Source organism: Poecile atricapillus, chromosome 5 (assembly GCF_030490865.1).
Source record: "Poecile atricapillus isolate bPoeAtr1 chromosome 5, bPoeAtr1.hap1, whole genome shotgun sequence".
Taxonomy (NCBI): domain Eukaryota; kingdom Metazoa; phylum Chordata; class Aves; order Passeriformes; family Paridae; genus Poecile; species Poecile atricapillus.
The window spans coordinates 25,962,128-25,976,658 of NC_081253.1; the positions used below are offsets into that span (position 1 = coordinate 25,962,128).

A 14,531-nucleotide genomic window follows, 5' to 3' on the forward strand; every position below is an offset into this window, starting at 1 on the left:
ATGTGGCCTCCTCTTGGGATCATCTTTTCTCTGGGGATACTAATTCCTGGAAAATTCAGTTTGAAATTGCAATATGACAGGTGAGTGTGATCGGGGTTTCATGAAGAATTGTGTGTGCAGTGAAAGTCACAGAAATTGTGTAAGAATAATAATAACAATTATGAGCTGAAAAACTGGACACAGGGCTACTAAGCTGAAAGCTTTGCAAGATTGGGAAAGAAAACATGAAGACAGGAAATGAAGAATGAGAGAATCAAATTCAAGCCAACAAAGACATAGCTACAGCTGTAGGAGCCACAGAATGGCCCTCAAATGCATCTCAGGATGCTCTACTTCAATTAGTTGAAATTAATTTGGCTTAGCCTCTTTCATAATGAACTTTGAAAACAGATGGTGCAGGAGTAAAATGCTTTTTCTGAGTATAAAGCAAGGGGTATGACTGAGCAAAATTATATCTATTAATAAAAGACAGATTAGGTTATGTGAAAAACATAGTGAGGACTTGTTGGAGATCTGAAACAAAGAAAAAAAAAAAAAAGCTAAGTGAGTTACTCCAGTCCATCTTCACTCCAAGGTGTTCAGAAAATGAGATTATCACATTTTTTATTACAGGTTAATGTTTTGAAAAGTATGAAATCTCTAATTATGCTTTATTTTCCATTCTCCCTGCCAGTTCAGAAAATGAGTGATGTAAAATTATTCGATTTGCCTATCTAAACTATTTTTGTTTCATTCACTTTCAACTTTCAAGGAATGATAGGTTACTGCCATTGTGGCAGCTAGGATTTGCAGGCTGGGCATGAGCATTGTCTGGAGGCCACCTATCCACATACAAGTTTCTACATGGAAATTTCCAAAGTAAATGGAGAAAGTAGTCTGGTATTGAATGCCTCTAGATGAATTATATTCCTAGAATATAGTCATAAAAAGGACAGAAAACCAAGCAATACCTACAGCAAGTAAGTTCCCTCATAGTGTACCCATTCAGCAGCTCTCCTGGAAAATCTCCTAGCAGAGCATACAGAGTCGCTAATTCAAATGTGTTATTTCCATGGATAATATTCAGTCTTTAGATTTATATCAGAGATCCAGTTAGAGCCTGATTTCAGTGAATAGAATTTAGCAGATCCCTGCTAATATATTTTCCATTTTTGTTTCTAATTATTGTCCAGAACTGAACCTGTTGAGTACTTGCATGGAATTTAAAAACAGGTATTGAATGGTGTGACTTTGGGTGCGCAGCACCTGCACAAAGACCAAATTATTAGTAAAGCCCATTTGCATTGTCCTCTGCTCTGTTTAACAATGAAATGAAATATCCAACCTATGAGCATCCAAGGACACACAGCTTATGCTAAGAACAGTCCTTTAATTTGTTAAGAAAGCTTAACTGTAGAATTTTAAAAACTGTAGTTCTCATGGGGTCACATGGGCTGACTTTGCACTTCTCCAATGAGAAACTTAGTCCATAATTACAAACAAATGTATGCTTTCTAATCTTAGTTTACTATTAAAAATGGTTTGTCTCCACACTGGCTATTGTGAAAGGTTTATCAGTAAATAAGAGCTGGCCATCTGGCAGCAATCTGACTGTCTGGAATTTCTCTGATTTGGTATAATTAAGACATAATGTCAATGAGGATAGAAAGATATTACAGGATATTGTTTCCCTTCCTGATAGACAAAGAGCAAAGCAAGCCTAGGCATTTAGAGAGAATAAACTCTGAACTGCAGCTGAGATGTTTATTCTACTAGTAAAGATGTTTATCCTGCTTCTACAAGGTTTATTACAAAGACATCATGACTGTTGTACCATTGCTGTGAGCAATACAAATGTAATCATTTTGCCCCACAGATATGGGGCTATCAGCATCTCATAAACCAGTAATAAACTGCCTACTTTAACTATCAAGTTCTTACTCAGCAAAGGTGATATTTTCAAGAGAGATGTAAAAAAAACCAGAAATCCCCCTATTTTTCTGGGGATAAAGTGAATGCATAGTGAATTCTATTTGTATGTATATTAAGCTGATAATTGTACATTCCTGCACAGAAGCACAAAAGATGGCAGTTGCAGTTCAGATGATGAGAACATATTATGTTGATGACTATAATGACCATGGCTTCCTTTGCAACAAGAATTTCTGTTACAAAAGCTTTAAAATGTAAAATGTTAGTTTTTTACACTTGTCCAGTAAAGACTCCATTGAAGCCTCTAAAAGAGACTGTGAAGCAGTTTTTGGTTGCTAGCAAATGGGGAAGTTTCTAGTGTTCCTCATTCTATTCTGTTCTCATCAGTACTGTATAACTGGTCTCCCACCTTTGAGTAATGCACTGTAGTCATCAACATCCACTCCTCACTCTGAAACCCTTCCACTAGAAACATCACCCTTGCTCTCAGTCCTGGAAAGCTGATCTGAATGAACACTGGATAAAAAATAAAAAAATCCTACAAGGGCCTTTTAAACAGAACAGACATTATTTGCTTTTCCTGCATTTCCATAATTTAAATTTGTTCTTTGTAAGTTTTAATATTTTCATCAGGATAGGTGGAAGATAAATACACAGGGCAGAGGGTCCTTCCACTTCTGGAGAGCCCAAAGGTTTAACTGGTGTCACTGCAGGGAAGCAGTCTCTAGCTTTCTTTTTCCCTTCCCTGTCTCTTGTTACTACTCTGCTTTAGAGAAGAGATATTTTTAAAATTTTTAAATATTTTAAATATTTTCATTTAATATTTTCAATCTGATGTAAATGAAGTAGATGTAGCAGATGAAAATTTCATGGGATCATCTACTAGCTTTCTCTTTCATGAAAGTTTCATGGGATCTCATGAAAACATATATTAAGACACTGGATTCTGTGTGTCTTTTCTAGAAATAGAAAATGTTAAATTCTGAACTAGAAATTTTTATCTCATGTGAATGGAGTAAGAATATGCAGTTCTGGAGACCATAATATTCACTATTTTGGAATAAATTTGCTGTTCTCATGACAAGCAGTTTGTGGACATCTCAAGTTCTTAGCAATGTTAATTTATCATGACTAGCAAAAGTTTCTGCATGCTGAAATAGACCAACCAAGCAAAAAGTTATTCTGGAATAATTGAATAAATCCCAAATGTGAGAGAAAAAAAGTGACATCTTATCAAATAAAGAGTTTATAATGTATTACCAATGTCCTCATTTTGGCCCTGGTCCTGCAAAGGCAGAAACACACAACCGGGCTCATGCAAGCAGCTGGCTTCTGTGAAGTTGGTATGGTGAATAAAGCACTGACACTGGCAAGGAAGCAGAGTGGCTAATGTTCTAGTAAAAGAAAAGTCACATCACTCGGTTCTACTTGCAGCCAAAACATTCCATAAATTCATAATTTGTGTTTTTGTTGGAACAGCACTGTTACATGCTCTGTCTTCCTTCTACATAACAAAATCCATCCTTTTGACTTATAAAATCATGGATACTTGAACAGACTTTAAAACTGATCTTGTTTTTCTACTGTATTTTCAGGGATCAGGTTTTGCATATTGTGCCAGAAACATTTCAGCAAGTCCAGCATCTTCAGCTTCTTTGCAGTACCTTAATGGTAAGCTAAAATAACTGGATGTGCCCAATGAGCAGAATGGAGTCTTGGGCTGTAAAATAGATATGCATATAGTTTATGATAGGAATAAAGGTTAAAGAAAACTAGTAAAGGCTTTTTTAAACTTTTTTTTTTTTTTTCTTAGTGCAGTGTGGAATTGCCCTTCTACTACTCAAAGGAATTTATGTGAAGACATTAGTTTCTTTGCATGACTCTGTGAAAGTGCTGCTCCTTATCAGTGGTGCCTGAGTCGATAAAAACACTAAGACTGTGCTGTGTGCTCTATGAACTGATGACTAGAGAGTTATCAGGACAATCTGAAGGAAAATTTCTTTCATTTGCTGATAGGCAACTCTGTATTTCTCCTTCTGAAAACAGAGCTTCATTTGTGCATTTCTTTCTTCTCTGCACAGCTGGATTTGTGGAAGCCCCTGCTACCTGAAGACATCAGGGCTGGAGAAGACCTGCACATAAGGGTCCCAGCCCCTCTGGTGCAAGAGGTGAAAGACAGCTTTGATCAGCATATGATATCTTACAGGTACAATCTCCACTATCTTGATGAGGAAGGTTGGCTCTAACAATCTTCCTTGCTATCAGAAAAGGACCAAGCCCTGTCTGATAAACAGTCATCTAGTACTGGCAATAGGACCTAACCTTTGTTCCAAATGCCTCTGACTTACCTTGACCAGGCAAACACAGAGATGCTGTATGAATCTTTAAAAGTTCATTCCCCTCTGCCCTATGTATTTACCTTCCACCTATCCTGGCTGTGAATTTGGAGCTGCAACCTGAGACAGCCCAATCTGTCTCGTTTCCTGCTACAGCCTTCACAGTGGTCACTGAGAGGATGGCACTCGGATATATGACTTAGTTTTTTAGTCTAAACTCAAGAGGCCAAACCACTGGTGAAACCACTACTTATAGGAGCATGCTTTGCTCTTGGAAAGCATGTATATCTGAATGGAGGGTCCTTCCACTTCTGGAGAGCCCAAAGGTTTAACTGGTGTCACTGCAGAGAAGCAGTCTCTAGCTCTCCTTTTCCCTTCCCTGTCTCTTGTTACTCCTCTGCTTTGGAGAAGAGACTTTTCAAAGTGAATATTCAGCTACTTTCTTCAAAATCTTCATTTTTCTACCCCTATCCCCTTTACCGGCTGGTGAGAATTTCCTGGTACCATCTGTCAAAGAGAGACATCCCAGCTTGGGACAAAGATCCCAGTGGCTGATGAGCACTGTGAACACAAATGGGAGCCACAACCTGCAAAGGTCCCACAATGTTTTATCACACCTACGCAGCCACATCTTCCCTAACTTACAACCAGGAGATCTAATCCAGATACAAAGAGTGTTCATAAAGGCAAATGGGATTAAATAAGATCTATTTCTCACACAGTCCTGTTCCCAATTCGGAATTGACTTTTTTAGGTAACCATTAGCTAATTTAATTTAGCTGTATTTAATATAAATAACCTTGTAGTCATCTAGGGGTGACAAATGGCCTATGGACATATACTGACATTTACCAATCAAAGATGAGTTTAAGAAGGATTGGTGTCACTTCAAAGCTGTTTTGAGTTAAAGCTGATCTTGACATCCTGCATCTTGCCTGACAAGTTCCTTTAGCAAGTGTGATGCCCTGACAACCAGAGATGAAGATGAACAAGGTTGGAGTCAGTACAAATTATCTAGCATGAGGTTTAGATATTCAGTGCTATGACAACATTCCATTCAACCTCTTTTTTATGTCAAGACTCTTCATTTTCTAATGGTTTCAACTGATTCTAGTGGAAATTTAAATACTAAACTGAAATTAGCAGGTCAGCTTTGTTTTCCCTTGGCCAACACTGTATTTACCTTACATAGGTTTCTAAAGAAAGAGAGGAATAATTATTAGTCAAGATGAAAATTTTGTGTTTGTATTGCAAAGAAGCTGAGTACAACAGTAATAAAGTTCCCATAACAGATTCAAAGCAGGAACCACCCTTTAGAAGGCAGTTGGCATGCAGGGAAGGTAACATGACAGGTATATGATGATAGAGACATAAATGACAAATTATGATAAGGACATCAATAATCCAATTGTGTCAGACTCCATGGTTTCAATTCTCCAGAGCACTGATAAAGTATTTTGTGTGTGTAGTTTCACTTCATGGAAATTTTCACTGCCTGAATTTTAGTTTGAAGTTTAGATGTGAATAAACATCAAAGCTCAGAAAGTCAGCTGTAACTGCTGTTAAAAGTTCCTTACATGCAGTTTCCAGAGATGCTGATAAGTGCCACTGTCAGCAGAAAAGCCTGTTAGCATTTCCAGCATTTGAGATCAATGGTGTTGGAGCTACCTTTGCAATTGTCTTATCATAAGCATTTACAATGAGTGCAGATTTGCAGCATTTACAAGCGACTGATTGCAGTGAGAAAGAACAGCCTCTGATGCAAAGTTCACTGAAGCCAAGGAAAAGGTTTATTGACCCCTGGATCATGGAATCATGCCTGTGTTATACTAGTTTCTGAGATATTTTTGTAGCTAAAAACCAAAAAGAGCTATTTGAAGGAAATAAGGGGGTTGTTCTGATTTTTGCGAATTGCAATGAATATTTCTGTGAAATTTTTACAAATTGAAAATGTCGCAATAAAATACAATGAAACCCTAATCTTAAATTTTTCTCCTTCACTTCCTTTTCCCAAAGGTGGTATTTTCAGAGTTTTGCTCAAAAATAGAAGCAGTGGAGAAAAGAAAATCTTGAACTTTTTTTCTTGGTAGATAATTAACAACTTTAAAAAAATCTGGTAAAAATTATTATTGTTAAAACCCTGTGAAAATCTCAGCTTTGAACTTTGTTTTACTTGAAAGTAACCATAATGCTGACGGTGATGATTTTGCCAGGCAAATCACAACAGAAGAGATTAAATCCTTCAGTTTGCTGATGTAAGCAATGTACCCACCATGGCAGTTCTGGCATGTTCGGGATTGTTTTCTCTTCTATCTTCCCTTTTCCCCATCCTTCAGAGTCCTAATACCTGATGTGCAGAAACTTGTGGATCAGAGCATGCTGAGGGAGAGGAGCAGCCACAGAAAGGTCTCAGCAGGTTATGTCTACACCGAGTACCATCCAATGGAAGAGGTAAAGAGGAACCTAAGTCTGCTTGTGTACTTTGCTGTTTTCTGTTCTGTAAATGTCACAGCAGGCAACTCTGTGTTTGCAGAAAGCTCAGCTGAAGTCAAACCTCTTTCTGAGGTGGACCTCTTTCTGACTTTCTTCTTTAAAGAATCAGTCCTTACTCTTTGACTTTAATCCTAGCCTAGTTGAATTGAATATGGATTTGCCATTGATTTTGATTAAATCCTCCATTCTTTACTGAACAAAATATAAATGCTTTGTGTGAAATAGCTGCACTGTTTTGCAGGTAATATTCTGTGGTTCATTTAGTTTGCTACCTTTCTCCCTACCTCGTCATTCTTTAGTATTCATTAATTTAAGTCCCAGTTTGTTTGATGCTGAGTCAAATGACTATTGTGGTGTCTGGAATTCCAGTGAGGAAGAAGAGGTGAACAGTGTGAGATCTTTAGAAATATGTCATTTCAGGGCAGGTTTTTGACTCTTTAGGAGAAAAAAATGTCATGGGGTAGGCAGTGATGGTTTCTTGGTGCCATGTTTCATGCACCAGTTGGCAAACCTGGAGAAAAGCAGAGCATAGTGGTAATTCTTTCTCCTAGCTGCATAATAAAAGTGAGAGAACAGAGACAACCCTCATGTATGTTTTTCTTGAGCTACCCATTGAGGATGACTGCTGCTGACTCAGATGTGGAAAATCAGTGCTGACAGGGAAGAGACTGCAATACTGTTTTGAAGATTTGATGGTGTGGCTTCTTGTTTGGTGCACTCAACAACAAGATGCCCAGTAGGATGGGCACGTTGAATGAGATCCAGAATGGAGTATCCATTGCTATATTGCAGAAGTGTTCTCTTTCAACACCCAGTGACATATGGCCATGCCTTTACACAGAGGCATGTGAAACACCTTCCATGCCTGTAAGTGAATGACAGACTGAAATAAATTCTGAGGGAAATGTTGCTTGTCTAAAAAAAAGAAAATGCTTTAAGCTGGAAATGGAAGTGGGAAAGAGAAGGAAACTCCTACTTTGGACCAAGAATTCTTTGCAACTATTTCAGATTTATCAGTGGATGACTCAGATTCAGAAGAACAACAGTGAGCTGGTGACTCAGCACTTCCTGGGGAAGACATTTGAGAATCGACCAATGTATTACCTACAGGTAAGGGAGGAAATTTCCCTTAATAATAGAATATATCTTAACAAAAAACGTACTCAGGAGAAGGCAGGATTCAGATGTTTCCTAAGATAGCATTCATCCCAATTCACTGAACAGGAGATGGTTTTACTCCTCCACATTATGGTAAGATTTGCCAACTCTCACAGACACTATCATTATGAGCTTACTATTGCTATTATGTACTGAAAAAAACAAATTTAACTGAAGCCTTGTTTAGAAATACAAATCAATCTGAAACTAGCTTGGCAACAGCTGTGTGTGAGGATAAAGACTTTTGGTTTGTTATTTTTATTACTTTTTACAGCAGATAGCCTTTCTGCTAGCAATATTCCATGACTTTTTTTTTAAATTGGACACACTGGCAAAACACATAGTCTTAATATTTGGGTTAGTTATTATCTAATTTGTTCCTATCACTGAGTAGGTAGATTCCTTACCTTTTTGTTATTCCCTTTCTAAAAAAATAATTTAAAAATCTTCAACTAGGAGCAAGCACTCCTGTGAATGAAGAATACAAATTAAAAAGGAAAAAATGGAACTGTTCTATTAACTGTTCTATTGACACTCCTGCTCAACAGACACTTTAAAACTCATGCCTCGTGATATTATAGAGATGGGGTTATTAGGAAAAAAAGCTGGTCATAAAGATGTATGTTGTAGTAGTAGTAGTAGTAGTAGTAGTAGTAATAATAATAATAATAATAATAATAATAGTTATTATTATTATTATTATTATTAATATTATTATTATTATTATTATTATTATTATTATTATTTAGATGGCTCAATGGTATATCAAGGCACATCTTTTACTTTTTTGTATTACATTAAGCTATTTTATTGTAATGTAACAGTTTTTAAATTATCATATTTACATTCTCTCAGATCAGCCAACCATCAAATGAACCCAAAAAGATAATTTGGATGGACTGTGGGATTCATGCCAGAGAATGGATCTCTCCAGCCTTCTGTCAGTGGTTTGTAAAAGAAGTGAGTCCTTACTCTTCCATTTAAATAATAAGAAAACCATATCACTTTTGACACTTCAGTTCTGTTTTCTATTGTGGTACCAAGAATTATTCTTTTCTGTTAAAATGTGATTTGAAAAATTAGTGTATAGTACAGATGTCTGTGGAGACCAAAGTTTGAAATATGGGACAATATTGGTGCGCCAGTTCCTCCACCTGAATATTTCCAAAGCCTTCCAGAACTTGGTAAAGCTTCTACTTTTCCCACAGTACTGTTGGATCAAGACTCTCTGCATCAAAAGTCACCGTCCACCTGAAATAAACCCTAATCTATGATATAGCAATGTTCCATGTGTATAGAAAGTACCTGGCCCACTGGAGATCAAGTAGATGTTGGGTACCATGGTGATATGCAGGAGTGAGTGATCACTTGATGATAGTTCTAAACTAGCTCTTTTCAGTGATTACCACTAAATTCTCTGCCCAGTGCTCTGTATTTTTTCTTTTCAGATTCTTCAAAATTACAAAACTGACCCAAAGATAAGCAGATTTCTGAAGAATTTAGACCTCTATGTCTTGCCAGTCCTCAATATTGATGGCTACATCTATTCCTGGGAAAAAGTAAGTAGTGAAAATCCAGGAACTAGACTGAAAGTTTGATGTGCCCAGCATGTTTTGTTATTTTAGAGAGGGTCATAGCAATTATACTTAAAATTATACTTAAAATTATACTTAAAATTTTACTTAAACAGAAAACAGCTATACTCACTAAATCCTCTCATGGCAGAGAGATTTTGTTTCTTCTAGCAAATCAGTGATCACTTGAGATAGCAGAGCTAAATATTCCTAGCAAATGTCATGAGACTTGGGAAGACAAAACCACAATTGTTTTTGGGTTTCTGGGGATGGGGTTACTTCTTTGATAACAGCTCAAGGCCTGGTTAATGGACTTAAGTATGTCTGGAAGAGTCATTCATTCTTCATAAAAGATGCCAAGTAGCAGATGGGGTTTAGCACCTTTACACGGGACAGGAGGAGACTTGGTCAAATATCAGGCTATTTGGCTATGAAATAGGTGTGCCTTCCCAAACAATCATCCTTTTCTGATATGGAGAATAATTCAAAATGTTGGTCTTCAGCCATTCTCACCATGCTTCCAGGCCCCTGTGCCCAGCTGAAGCATCTTTTTAATGCAGGACCTTTGGGTGGTCCATGGCTACCACCATGTGGATTGGGCTGCCTCCCAGCTTGCTCCCCAGCAGGTGTGGGGTGTATCAAACACTGCACTTGGATGCACAGGTAATTCAACTGGGAAGCTCACCCAGGCAGCACAGTGAGGTCTGCCGAGAACCACATATAGCCATGCATATAGGGAACCAAGGAGGAGTAGTAAGATCAGCTAACAAAAAAAGAATTAATCTTCCTGAATTTGAAATATACTATTGTCTCTTATTGCTCACAATGCCAAGTCTTGCTTAGAGTGCCACACTGCACAAAAGCAGTTGAGTACTACAGAAAAAGCATTTTTTAAAAAAATAAAGAAGGTCAGAAGGCTTATTTCAGGTGCATGCAGGTTTGTGATGACAACCTGGCTGTAGTAGATGAAACATTCTGTCACTGAGCTTTATCACCTTGCATGTGGAGTTGTATTCTTACAATACCAGGGTTAGTTAGAATGCAGAGATCAAAAATAAAGGAGTATTTACACCATATAACCACTGGGCCATATCTATCATTGAGCTTTTATTATGTAACAGAAGTTAATTTTCTTCAGGAGCGTTTGTGGAGGAAAAACCGTTCTCCATATGGGAATGGCACCTGCTATGGCACAGATCTGAACCGAAACTTCAATTCATCCTGGGGCAGTAAGTTTGAAGTAGTTCATATCATGAACACAAATGTAAAGCAAGAGTAATAACTAGTTTCTGAAATAAAATATAGTCCTATAAGAAAGGAATATTCTTCGTGTTGTCATCAAGGCATACGTAAAAATAAAATCCTGTTTTTTCAGAATATTAACTCATTGACTTTCAACCAGCACTTATTTTTGTGAGCAGAAAATTTCTCTTATCTAACTATACCTGTAACTCACTGCAGGACCAAGCATCAGCTCTAGGCAGGAATGTTAGGGATCACTCACTTAACAGTCAGTATTTACATTTGCTATGAGTTTCAAGGAGCCTCCGAAGCTTTCCTGGTGTGTGGTGCACTGTGATGGTGTCAGAGTGTTTTCATTGGAGACATCCTGTAAATGTGCAATAAATATTTCAGTCTTGTAGCAAATCTTAGTTGCTACCTACTGAATGCAATGCTAAAGTCCTACTGAGCTGTCTAGTCCCCTACCCATAGAAACACATGCCTTAACACCACAACGTAAATTTCCCAGTTCCCTCTGAACCAGTGTTCTATATTTCTCCATTGATTCAGTGTTTGTATTACTCCCCAGGTGTTGGTGTATCTTTTAATTGCAGCAGTGAGGTCTTCTGTGGATCTGGACCAGAATCAGAGCCCGAGACAAGAGCTGTGGCTCAGTTTATCAAAAGCAAGAAGAGTGACATTTTGTGTTATTTAACAATTCACTCCTATGGACAGCTCATCCTCACTCCATATGGTTCCACAACTAAACCTCCAAGTAACAACGAAGAACTGGTAGGGCAAAACATTCATCTTCTACTTTTCTAGAAAGCAAGTACAAGCAGTAGCATGTGGGGCAACTTTACTTGCACTCTTGCCTTTCCTTCAGAGGAGCTGGGCTTATTCAGGGACTTGGATTCCAGAGTTACTGCTTCTCTGTTCAGCATCAGTAAGGTTTATTTGCCTCAGAAATCCTAATTCTTCAGCTTAAATCAGGAAAACTGAACTACTACAGATAGAGTTAATGCACAGTGAGGTAAGTGGAGAAGAACACCAACTTCTGCTGCATACAAGAATGAATTTGCACTTTAGGATTCCAGCATATTATACACATATGGTTATCATGATTGTGTCCAGAAAGGGTCCAAACATGCTCTCAGAAAAATGGGAGCAAAGTAAGCACCTGTTTCTTGGTTACTTCTTCCCTCAGTTTCTGAGTGTTCTGATTTAAGTTCACTTATGAGTGTATTTATGAAATTCCAGAAGCTGGAGCACTAGTCAAGACAGTGAGGGATATGGGTTTGGACTTCATATGAGTCATTGAAGAAGTAATTTATTTTGTCTATGGATCAGTTTCTAAGGATGGTGGGCTACAGAGTCTGTGGCAATAAAACGAGTAAGAGGTCAATCATTGCTGTAGTCAGTACCAGTGTGTTATAGAGCATAGACTCTAAATTCTTCAAAATACAGGCTCTAGCTTTACAGTAAAGCAAATAACATCTTCACCTAGTAGCAGAGTAATCTTTAAAATTTTAACACAATTTGCATTCCAAAGAAACAAGAACAATTTGTCCAAGTGTTTCTAATGGGTTCCTCTAAAGACCTGAAGCAATATCAAAACTTAAAGCTGATCATACATAAATGTAGAGCTGAAAGAGACAAAAATTTTGGTCCACTTAAAATAATTGCCAAAGGTACTGCCACTGATACCAATGCTGTTCCTATTCTGAATTTCCAGATGCAAGTTGCAAAGGAAGCAGCTGCTGCATTGACAGGAAAGTATGGGACCAGCTATAGAGTAGGATCAACTGCTTTAATTTTATGTAAGTTCTTTTATGTTTCGCTTTGAATGCTCTGTGTTTCAAAGAATTGTGGTGTCACATGCATTAGCAAGTACTGTTTTGCTGAGTTTCTACTTTGAGTAATATTTAAAGGGCTAGTTTGGTGCAACATGTCAGCAACAGTCATTTGAATACAAGATAACTCTGTAAGTTATAAAGCTTACTGCAGGAATGAACAAAGCATTGATCAGAAGCTAGTTCCTACATGGATTCCTCGCAGATCCATCACAGGGGACAGAAGGAGACTGGTGATAGATCATCCTGACCCTGCTGAAGTCAGCAACGAAACTCCTACTTGTCTTCACTGGAATCAAGCAAAAATAAAAATCCCAATCAGGTCTACAGTTACTCCATCAGACATTATCACATGGCAGCTGCTTGCAATTCTCTGTGAAATATATCGGTTTCAGCCCTGTTTCTAATAGACTGGGTGGCCACATCACGAACACATCACAGCTAATATGAGTTGACAGCCTTTACAAAGAGGATTGAGGGCCCTAGAGACTGCCTAGTAAACCCAATATTTTCCCAGTAAGCAATAAGTCACGCTAGTCAGTGAGAACAGTAAGTAGTTGGCTCCAGAACCCATGCAGTTTGCATATTCCAGTGCCTGTCTCTACCTGTCCCCAAGCACCAGTCCCTGAGTCACAGGCTGCATGAGCAATGTGCTGTAAGTGGAATGCAACCTGCCTGTGCTTAGGGCTGCATTTTGCCAGGGTTTGTACCTATACTGAATACATAAGAAAAACAATCCACAAGGAAGATGAACAGAGATGGAGGGAGAAGCCAGAAATTTTTCAGATTTGACCAAAATTATGCTTAAAAAAATAAAAATAAATTCTAGCTGGTATTCATGTAGGAAATGAAGTACCCGAACAGTTAAATGTCCAGTCCATCCTGTACCCCACACTAGTCACAGTTAAATGCTAAAAACACAGAATCCCTGAAACTCATCTCCTGTTATAGTACAATACCATGTTATGAAAAACTGTGTCAGTTAGGAAACTCCAGGGGAGACTTTTAGTATAGCTAAGAATTACAGCACCAATAAACTGTTCTCTGTGTCACAGTGATATATGGTTACTGCTTAGTTCAGGGATTCTGGTACAAACTTGTATTAACTATAGCAAGAAGTATTTTCAAAGAACCATGCTTAATACAAATATCTCCTCTCTATTTTTAAATTCACAGACAGTAACTCAGGCTCCTCACGGGACTGGGCCCACACGATTGGCATTCCGCTGTCTTACACATTTGAACTGCGAGACACGGGTACTCATGGATTTGTTCTCCCTCCTAACCAAATCCAGCCCACGTGTGAGGAGACTATGTTGGCTGTGACAACTATCATAGACTATGTTGATAAGAAGTACTTCCCAGGTGGAGATGTGATGCTGACCTCCAGCAGCTTGGGCCTGAGCCTTTGCCTGAGTATTGTATTTATATTGACCGTTTCTTAAAAACGGTTTAGAGAACCCAGCAAGAGACTCCCACGAAAAATACAATTTCCCTTCAAAAATAAAAAAAGTTACATCAGCAAAGGAACTTAATGTCAAGTATTTCAATATTCATAAAAATGATCATCCCATAAAATATAAGGACTTGTGATTTGATAGCTATGTTTTTGGAAGAAGGAAAAGATAAAGAGAAGTGGCAACTTCCCAAGCTTCACTTGCTGGCTCTGCTAATTCTTTAAGCGACCTTAAAACATTCATTCATGACAAGTACCCATGGGTACAGTGCACTATTACTCCCTGGATCTTTGGAGCATGTTTTCAGGGTCTTGCTTAGGCCTGTGCAGCCCTTCTGTAAGCCACAGTCCTGATCTGTCACAATTTTCCTTACTGCCTGAATCTGCCGACTTCTGTGTGTTACTGGCTTTAGCAGGATGCCTATGAGACTTAAAAGTTCTGAAATCCCAGTACAGAAAATTGGATGGCTTCTTTATCCTCCACTTTCCTTCCCTAAACTGCCACACTGGGATTTGCTAGAAAATACAG

At 38.1% G+C, this 14,531-nt stretch overlaps 1 protein-coding gene across 1 annotated transcript; it reads left to right on the top strand.

The window, feature by feature from the left end:
- CPO (carboxypeptidase O) lies at nt 1-13,991 on the top strand. Its single transcript, XM_058840154.1, has 11 exons — nt 1-80; nt 3,507-3,582; nt 3,993-4,117; nt 6,584-6,698; nt 7,749-7,850; nt 8,754-8,858; nt 9,347-9,457; nt 10,611-10,701; nt 11,283-11,485; nt 12,429-12,513; nt 13,723-13,991. Exons 1-11 carry the CDS (start codon nt 1-3, stop codon nt 13,989-13,991), a joined length of 1,362 nt encoding a protein of 453 aa, XP_058696137.1.
- The last annotated feature ends 540 nt before the right edge of the window (nt 13,992-14,531 follow it).

Excerpts from the sequence above, each read along its gene's own strand:
- CPO (XM_058840154.1), top strand. The coding sequence starts at position 1 with ATGTGGCCTCCTCTTGGGATCATCTTTTCTCTGGGGATACTAATTCCT. Across the intron at positions 3,583-3,992 it reads TTCTTTGCAGTACCTTAATG|CTGGATTTGTGGAAGCCCCT; the intron begins GTAAGCTAAAAT and ends TTCTCTGCACAG. Across the intron at positions 9,458-10,610 it reads ACATCTATTCCTGGGAAAAA|GAGCGTTTGTGGAGGAAAAA; the intron begins GTAAGTAGTGAA and ends AATTTTCTTCAG.